General features: G+C 38.6%; 1 protein-coding gene across 1 annotated transcript; it reads left to right on the top strand.

The window, feature by feature from the left end:
* Positions 1-1,323: 1,323 nt before the first annotated feature.
* Positions 1,324-9,712, top strand: LOC137709704 (uncharacterized). Its single transcript, XM_088695598.1, has 3 exons — positions 1,324-1,718; positions 3,949-4,159; positions 4,535-9,712. Exons 1-3 carry the CDS (start codon positions 1,557-1,559, stop codon positions 9,472-9,474), a joined length of 5,313 nt encoding a protein of 1,770 aa, XP_088551724.1. The 5' UTR covers positions 1,324-1,556; the 3' UTR covers positions 9,475-9,712.
* Positions 9,713-9,983: the final 271 nt, after the last annotated feature.

The following is a 9,983-nucleotide window of genomic DNA, read 5'->3' as shown; positions in this document are numbered from 1 at the left end:
CTCATTTTTTATACACAATGTTGGACATGAGGAGGGCAAAGTAGTAATTTTGTATCTTTTGAACTTTTTGCCCTTTTTTCCTATTTTGTCCTCACTTTTGATACACAATATTTACATAAAGAGAGAAAAATAGTAATTTTGTATCAAAATATTTATATCAAATAAAAATATGCACTTATTAAGAGAAATTGTCCCACCATCATTTTTTCATATAGGTAAGTGAAATCATGATGTTTTTTTGGATAGTTTGAATGAACTGAAGTGGTTTGCGTTTGAGGAGAACGTGGGAGGAAGTGGGTGGTTGTTTACACATACAAAGTGTGTGCTCTCTGCTAGTAAATAAATAAAAATAAGAGAATTATTATTAATACTAGCAAAGGTCACACACTGTGTGTTGAGAAATATATGTTTTAAATATTTGTTTTTAACAGGTTGGCAAGCATCCCAAAAAAATAAGGGTTGGCAGTTGGGGGGGGGGGGGAGAGAGAAAGAGAGAGAGAGAGATGAGTTTGGAGGGTATTCATGAAGTGACATAGTTGGGGGGGGGGGGGGGGGGGGGAGAGAGAGAGAGAGAGAGAGAGAGAGAGAGAGAGAGAGAGATGAGTTTGGAGGGTATTCATGAAGTGACATAGTTGTGAGGTTTAAAAAAAACAGTAAAAACTTGTTTGTACACAATCACTTTAATGCCCACATTGTTTTCTTTTCTAATATCTTCTTTCAGTTTTGTATTAAAGGGTATAGTAGTAACTTTATTTGTTTTTGGTTGACAAACAGTAGTTTATTAATATGTAATTTAGATTAAACAATTAATGTGCGTTTTCTTGTCAAACTATATTCACTTCTTATAAAAGTATTTTTCATAATCAGACTCTTTAGGGAAAGGGATCTCGATTTTTCCGAAAAATGGAAATTCGTTATGAGATCCATTTCACATTGAACTTTAACGATCCGAATGTCTATTTTGTAAATCTTGATTTATAGAGCATTCTTACAAAATTTCAATTCAATTCAGTCGGAAACCAGTTGCCTATTTAACTATCAAGATGAAATTTTAATGTTTCTTAGAGAACAAAGTGTTAGTTAATTTCTTTGAATTTAATTAGATGCCTTAAATACTTTCGATTTGACATATTTTGCAAGGATGATCTATGAGGTGCAACTTGAAAAATAGACGATTCAGATTATTAAAACTCGACGTTGTGTGAGCGTCATATTCCCAGTTTTTTTTTTATTTTTTTATTTTATAAAAATAAAGATTTCTTCTCTTAAAGACCTTTTTTTTCTTAATATATATAAAAAACTTAAATGCATAATTAAATTTTTGGGTTCCATAACCATTCCGAAAAATAATTGTGGCCTTTATATATAAACAAAACCCCACCCCCCCCTCTCCCCAACACCAAAACTTCCTTTGTAGCGTCCACCTTCGCTCGACTCTCTGTCTTGTTTACTTGCTCTACCTGCTTGCTTTCTCTGAGTCTCTGTGACTTTGTTTAATCTCTCTGTAACTGAAAAGCCGGCTGTGGTTTTGTGATCGCCCGTCGAACGTACCGAAAATGGCAACGCCGAGAAAGCACATTGAAGAAATACGCAAAGAAAAGTTCTCCATTGGAGAGGAAAAACTCAACCCTTTAACTGAAGATCTTCATCAGGCAGTAAAAAATCTCTCTCTTGAACTGTATACCAAATCTGTCCACTTTGTCATGGAACTGATTCAGGTAATTTGCATTCCCATTCCTATATCTATATATATATATATATATATATATATATATATATGTATATGTGTTTGTACATGTTTATACACTCCTAGTAAAAACACTCGGTTGTTGAAGGATAGGATTGCACATCGTCCATACAACAAAATAATATATCTCATTCTTAATATCACAAAAGGCTTCGGTCTCGGCGATATTAGGGATATAAATTTTTATAAATTAATTTTACATTATTTTGTATCTGGGATCTTATTTTCCAATATGCTCTCTCTTGAGTGACTCCACATGGGATCACAATGGAAACCAATTTTCAAATTGGTGTCACTGAGTATTTATCATATATAGCCAAGACTTATCCTCTAATTTCATAAATATCATTTTTTTAATTATAAAAACTATCAATTATAGCAAAAAAACACACCTAAATAAATCTAAATGCCGTAAAAATTAACACCCAATTACACTGGACCTAAAATCCTTGGAGTTCCTTTCGATTCCTACTCATTCCTTTCGATTCCAACTCATGTAAGACATACAAAAGGACTACTGGCTTATGTCCGAGAAAAAACTAATTTTGACTGCCGGAAAGTAGATTTCACAAGGGTGCTCAATGTCGGCAATGAAGAGGTTGAAGGGGATAGGGTTATGGTGGTGGAGTGTAGGAGCGAAGGTGAAGTTGGACCAGTTTTAAGGCGACGGTGGCTAAAAAGCCTTTAATTTATTTTACTGTTAAATTTGAGGATATTTGTGTTTACTTAAGTGAAATTTTAGATATATTTGAATTTTTTTATAAAAGTGACATTTTTGAAAGGGTTAATTTTTGTCTATATTTGATAAATACTCGTATAAATGTGAAGAACACGAACAATAACAGTCCTATCTCAAGTTCCTAATATAAAAATGAAACTATGTATGACATATAATTTGCAGTTCCTATAGGTTGATATATTCGAACAACAGTTTTCTTCCCGGTGAATCCAAATTTATTGTAAGCCTATGAAATTTTGCGTACTTGCTGCTCATTCATTAAGAGAAAAAGCTTGCACAGTTTAAAGAAAAAAGATTTAATTGAGGGTATTTGGGTCTATTCAAGAGTGATTTTGGCTATGTATGAAATTTGTCATAAAAGTTGACATTTATGAAATTGGGGGCTAAAATTTGGCCATATATGATAAAAACTCCGTTGTACCAAAGTTAACACAATTTTTTTCACAGCCAAGTCATCATTCAGGGACTAGTGCTATTGTAACGTTTTGAGGTCCCAATCAATTAAATACTCTTAAGTTGGAGTTGGCGCAACTTTTCAAAGCCTCAATTTAAGAAGGCAAATTCAAGTCCAATAAATCAGGTCCAAGACGTGTTGAAAGAATTGTACGCTTTTATTTCATGTCAGATTTTCAAAGAGATGGGCCACTGGCTCACTCCTAACCACACTTATAAAACTTAACACCTAGTTAATACATCATTGAGTTGACAAGTTCAGTGTGGTTAGGAGTGGGTTAGTGACCCGTCTCTCTGAATATCTAACATCAATATGCATGATGAATTTTATTTTTGATGTTAACGTGGTTAGGTCAGTTGACTAGGAATTCTTTCTATATTTTTCTTCTCCTGGTGAACACTAGGAATTCTTTCTTAGAATAAGAATAATAATTCTTCTTTCATTCATTCACTTCAAATGTCATAAATAAATATGAAGTTTCTAAGGGTAGAAAAAAGGTGTGCCGAAAGAATATCACCTTGTCAAATGCGGAAATGAATTTCCCTTATAATATATCCTTGTCTAGAAAAGAAAAGTAGATGTTTTTGCAAGAAGCTTGTAGTTCAAGTGGCAAAGAGCAATTCCGAGTCGCGTGTTCAATTTCCCCTCTCCCCAATATTTTTTTGTATCACAAGAACTAAATGCGTTTTGAAGAAAGATTAAGGACTTTATGTAGGTTTGTGCGCATGCATGTAGGTATTAGTTTGCTGGATAATGTATTTGAAGGTTTTTAATTTCGTTTAATACATTCAGTAAAGTTAAACTGTTAAAGATTACATTGGATAAGATGCTATTCTATTTCTCAATGTTTTAATCGATTGGAAATGGGAAATAATTTAGTATTGTGAAGATATATGCTAGTGAATCTTAATCTTAATCGATAGCCACTATGAACAATTTTAAGATTTAACTTTTGTTTCTTATATGGTTTGATTGAAATGACAAAACATGGTGTATTTTACTTCACAGAATGCAGAAGACAATGAGTACGCAGACGGCGTTGATCCATCCCTTGAATTTGTCATAACGTCCAGGGACATAACCGGCACAGGGGCTCTTGCCACATTGCTGGTTTTCAACAATGAGAAGGGATTTTCACGTAAGAACATAGAATCCATTTGCAGCATTGGCCGGTCCACCAAGAAAGGCAACCGGAAGCGCGGCTACATTGGAGAGAAAGGTATGTGCTCATCAGTACATTACTTCCCTTAGCATTATGGAAGCCACCCAACGTTTCATTTGATACAATGTGGCACATGTTTATGATCAGCCCTTATGTTATAGAAATGCTCCAAGATTTAATAATTCTCTGCGAGTTCACATTTCAGTCGTCTATTGCGAACTATATATGTGCTATATTATAGTATGCTTGATACAGAAAAAATAGTACTTTGATTGGAATTATTCTGCAGATATCAAAATTTAGGTATTAATCGGTAAAGTACACAACCGAATTTTGGAATGGCTATAAGCTTATATGTGTTTTCTTTCTTGTTTGGTAGTTATGATTTATCATTGTTGTGCTAATTCAACCATGTTTCTGGTTAATCTACAGGAATTGGCTTCAAGAGTGTGTTTCTGATCACAGATCGGCCCTACATCTTTAGTAATGGCTATCAGATAAGGTTCAGCAAAGAGCCTTGTCCGCATTGCAATCTCGGGTACATTGTTCCTGAATGGGTTGAGGAAAATCCTACTCTATCTGACATACAACAGATATATGGTTCTAGTTCTGCCCTTCCAACCACAACGCTGATCTTACCTCTAAAGCCCGACGAGGTCCATCCTGTGAAGCAGCAGCTCTCAAGCATGCATCCGGAAGTTCTCTTGTTTCTTTCAAAGATTAAGCGACTCTCAGTTAGGGAAGATAATGAGGATCCAAGGCTCAACACTGTGAGCGCAATATCAATATCAAGTGAGATTGATCTTGTGGCGCGGAAGAACATTGATGCTCAGTCCTACACGCTCCACCTCTGTGCAAAAGAAAGTGGGGACGGCGACAAAAATTGTAGCTATTATATGTGGAAGCAGAAGTTTCCTGTCAGGCAAGAATTCAGAGAGGAGAGGAGAATGGAGGTCGATGAGTGGGTAATCACACTAGCATTTCCATATGGGGAGCGCCTTCATAGAGGAACAAGCTCACCCGGGGTCTACGCATTCCTTCCCACTCGGATGTTTACAAATTTGCCTTTCATAATTCAGGCAGATTTTCTGTTACAATCATCAAGAGAAAATATTGTCTTGGACAGCAAGTGGAATCAAGGAATTCTTAATTGTGTGCCCGTTGCATTCCTCAAAGCATTTATCACCCTCGTGAAAACTGTAGGAGATGCACCAGTTTCTAGTTTGCCTCCTTATTTTAGGTTCTTACCTGTCCAGAACACCCCCTATGATGAATTGAATGTTGTGAGGGAGTCAATCAAAGCACTGCTTATTGAGGAAGACATTGTACCAACCAAGTCACACAAGCAGACGTTCTTCCATAAACCTCGCGAAGTGGGTAGGTTGTTGCCTGCTTTCTGGAGTATTTTGAGAAAGGCGAGCCACCAAAGGGTTAGCTTGGGGAACATCTCTTCCCATGGCAGATATGTTTTGTGTGATTCATTTGACAAAGAGGAGTATGATCACATTCTGAATTTCCTTGGAGTTGAACCAGTCAACGATGAGTGGTATGCTAAATGCATTCAGAGTTCCGATATTGTAGCCGGAGTGTCGGAGGATGTCTATTTGGAGCTTCTGTTGTTTGTCTCCGATAAATGGAGGCGGACATTCCACTGCACCAACATCAAGAACATTCCACTGATAAAATACGTGGATTTTGACGAGAGTGTATCATTCTGCAGCTTAAGCGCAATGCAGATTGGTGAAAAGAAGATTTTCCTATCCCGTCTTTATTGTCATATCACATGGTTGATTGATTGGAACAAGGAATTTATATCCACAGCGAGTCTTCTTTTTATGCCAGAAATAACCCAGCAAGCTCTCCAGTCATGTTCTAAGAAGGAGGAGTTGGTGAAATGGTTTGCAGAAGAATTGAAGGTTGATGCTGTAAGTGTTTACGAGTATGCAGTTCGCCTCAATCATTCTCTTGGCAATGAGCGAAAACCTGTTGTTGCATATGCCCACTTTTTGTATCATTCATTGTGCAATAAGTATATCTCTGCTTACCAAGTTGTAGATTTATGTAGTAAAATGCCACTTGTGAATAACTACGGCCACGTTAATAGACAAAGGAGAGGGCTTATTGTCCCTGCCAATGAAAGCAAATGGGCAGGTTTGACTGATTCAAATCTGTGGATCGAAGAAGGCTATGTCGAGTTAGGAGAAGATTACATAAAACCAGGCCGCTATGCAGGTAAAGTTACAAAAAAGAAGCAGCTCCTTGAGTTCCTCAAAGATCACGCTGCAGCTTCGGATGTCCCTTATATTTCTGCTCCCAATGCATGTATTCCAACTGTGTCTTCAACTCTTACGAAGCAAAATGCATTCTTGCTTTTGGACTGGATTCATCACCTGAAATACGAGAAGGTTCAAATTCCAGAGAAGTTTTTGAAAAGCATAGCAGACGGTAACTGGCTGAAAGTTTATTTGAATGGATCTTCAGGTTCCAGCAGGCCACCTTCGCAGTCATTCATACTCACGTCGTCATGTGGAAACATTCTGCAGAGTGGATCTAATTTTGTTGATATCCCATTGGTTGACATGAGTTATTATGGCGAGAAAATTAATGATTACAAGGAGGAGTTAAAAGTACTTGGAGTTATGTTTGAATACGCAGAAGCATGCAAGTTTATTGGGAATCGTCTTATGTCTCTTGCATCTTCAACCATTTTAACTAAATACAGTGTACTTTCAATCCTGAATTTTATCAAGTTTTTGAGGGACAGATATCTTTCACCAGAAGAATTCATATCCAGTATTAAAAAGGGGCAATGGCTTAAAACGGCCCATGGCTATAGGTCTCCAGTTGGATCTGTCTTGTTCAACCAAGGGTGGCGAATTGCATCCAAAATTAGTGACATTCCATTCATTGATCAGGAGCTTTACGGTGAAGAAATTCTTCATTTCAGGGAAGAACTCGAGTTGCTTGGTGTGGTTGTTTCCTTCCGCACAAATTACCAGCTCATGATTGACCACCTAAAGCTACCGTCATGCTTATTACCTTCTCTAACATCGGATGCTATTCTACTACTGCTGAAAATTATGAATATCTCAAATTCATCTGATAAGATTGTCCAAGCATTGAGTGGAACAAGGTGCCTGAAAACAAACAATGTTTACAAGTTTCCACATGAATGTCTCTTGTTTCACAAGGAATGGGGTTGCCTTCTTCAGGTGTTTAGTGGTCTCCCATTGATTGATCACAATTTCTACGGAGACAACATATTTTTATACAGAAATGAGTTGAAGAAAATAGGGGTGGTTGTTGATTATGAGAAGGCTGCCAAAGTATTTGCTCGTTATTTCAAGCAGTACGCATCTTCGACTTCCATCACCAAGGAAAATGTTGCATCATTTCTGTTGTGTTGTAGAAAGCTGAAGGGAACTCCTTTTGAATTTCCTGAAGATCTGAAAAGCTGCATTCGGGAGGAAAAGTGGTTGCGCACTCGTCATGGTGATTATAGATCTCCAAGAGAGTGCATTCTCTTTAGTCCTGATTGGGAATGTATCTCTCCAATATCTCATCTCCCTTTTATCGACGATTCTGAAAATTATTATGGCAAGAACATTCATGAATATAAGAAGGAGCTCAAGTGCATGGGCGTCATTGTGGAATTCAAGGATGGTGTCATGTTTGTGGCTTCTAATCTTTGTCTTCCCCAGAAACCAAGCAGCATTTCCCCAGAAAATGCGCTAGCATTGCTGGAGTGCATGCAGATTTTATTGCAGGCGAAAGATTATTCCTTTCCGGATGCATTCAGAAAGAAGGTTTCTCAACCATGGTTGAAGACTTATGCTGGTTATAGGCCTCCCAGCAAGTGCTTGTTGTTCAACTCCAAATTTGATTCGTTTCTGAAAAAGACTGACGGACCTTTCATTGACGAAGAATTTTATGGTTCTAAAATTACAACCTACAGAAAAGAGCTCTCTGCAATAGGGGTGATCGTTGAAGTGGAGCAAGGATGTCCATTGATTGCCAGCCACCTTGATTTTCATAATGAACTTTCCACTTTCGTTCGAGTATATAAGTACTTGAATGAGTTTAAGTGGAAGCCGGATTGTGAGGCTGACAAAAGGATCTGGATTCCGAATGGAAATCAGAATGGAGAGTGGGCTAGTCCTGATCAATGCGTTATTAATGACAAAGACGGGCTATTTGGTTTGCAGCTGACTGTCCTGGAGACCTACTTTGAGCATGACCTGCTAGTGTTCTTTTCGTATGCTTTTGGGGTAAAATCTCGTCCTTCTATTGAGGACTACTGCAAGCTCTGGAAGGTTTGGGAAAGCTCCAAAAATGGATTGTCGCATGCGCAGTGTTGCAAGTTCTGGGGTTATATTGCAAAGAGCTGGAATTCGAAAACAGAGAAAGTTCTTCATGAGGCCTTGGTGAAACTGCCTGTTAATTCCGGCTCAGATGAAATCTTGTTGCTAAACAAGTCGGACGTGTTTCTTGCTGATGACTTGCTAGTGAAGGATCTTTTTGAGCAGTCTTCTCATCACCCCTTATTTGTTTGGTACCCTCAGCCGAGCTTGCCTGCATTACCTCGGACTACATTGCTTGAAATTTACAGGAAAATTGGTGTTCGCACTATTTCCGAATCTGTACAGAAGGAAGAAGTGCCCCTAGAAATTGTCCTTGGGCAACAGGTAATTCCAAGGGATGGTTTGATTGGGAAACCGCTGTTGAAGCTCATTCTTGGTTTTCTAGCTGATCCCGCCTTCAAAATGGAAGCAGAAAGGAGGCATGAAGCTGTGCAAGGCCTTCGCAATCTTACTATTGTGGAGACAACCGAACCAATCAATGTAAGCTATAACTTACCATTGTCTTCCGGGGAGGTTTTGAACGTGAGGGCAAGCCGAAAGATACGATGGGACAAAGAAAAGTCCACATTTTTCACACAGAAAATGGACAGATCTGGAGGGCAGAAAAGTGTCATCGAGTTTGCCACATATTTCTCTGAAGTAATATCTGCCGGTGTCCTGTGGGAGAACACTGATCATATACCTGCACTTTCGGAGCTGATCAAGTTGGCATTCGTGCTGGATTTCGACGAGGAAGCAGTTGAGTTCTATATGAAGTCCAAGAATTTGCGAATCTTCGTCGAGGATGAGGAGTTCCTCGGCGAAAGTGGCGGCACGTTCTCTGTCGGCATGTTTGCTGTCGGCAGCGACCATGCAGCCGCGCGTGTTTCCAGGCACGTGACAGCGCGTGACGGCACGTGGCACCACCGCAGCGGATCACGGATGCATGTGGCTGGAGCACGGAGGCGGGTGGCTGGAGCACGGTGGCGCGTGGTGACTCGTGCGGCGGTAAGTGCAGGACCCGAGACCTAAGCTTAGGTTTTTTTATGTTCAAAATCACACGGCGTCTTCCGTTTATTGTTTAAGGTTTAGTTTGTGTTTAGTTTGTGTCGTTAAGTTCTGTCGTACTAATATAATGTGTGGATCTTACTAATATAATGTGTGGTTTCACTGTAAATAATTATTGTGATATTCCGATCATTCGTCAATATATAAATGCTGTGAACTTTAATCTGTATTAGTTAATGTGATTTTCTTGTGATTTTGGACAGTTGATAGTTGATAGCTTCTTTTGTTGGCACCCAATCTATTCAAATTATTCATAAATACTATTTTGTTAACTTGATAGCTTCTTTAGTGTGAGAAAGCGTTGCACCCATATTTCTGTCTCTTGGATATTAGAATCTCTACGAAATCTACCAAAATGCGCCTGAATCCACGTGACGATTTCAGTTTCCTTCCTTGATTCATGGTAAGAGGAGGGTACATATACAGATGTTGGTTAGGCCAGTTGGACAGGGTAGCATACGTACTCCTTTGCA

Source organism: Pyrus communis, chromosome 6 (genome assembly GCF_041283825.1).
Source record: "Pyrus communis isolate YQ-2024b chromosome 6, ASM4128382v1, whole genome shotgun sequence".
NCBI classification, from domain to species: domain Eukaryota; kingdom Viridiplantae; phylum Streptophyta; class Magnoliopsida; order Rosales; family Rosaceae; genus Pyrus; species Pyrus communis.
Note: the sequence above shows the minus strand (reverse complement) of the source record. Positions and strands in the feature narration are given on the sequence as shown.

Excerpts from the sequence above, each read along its gene's own strand:
- LOC137709704 (XM_088695598.1), top strand. The coding sequence starts at position 1,557 with ATGGCAACGCCGAGAAAGCACATTGAAGAAATACGCAAAGAAAAGTTC. Across the intron at positions 1,719-3,948 it reads TTGTCATGGAACTGATTCAG|AATGCAGAAGACAATGAGTA; the intron begins GTAATTTGCATT and ends TTTACTTCACAG. Across the intron at positions 4,160-4,534 it reads CGGCTACATTGGAGAGAAAG|GAATTGGCTTCAAGAGTGTG; the intron begins GTATGTGCTCAT and ends GTTAATCTACAG.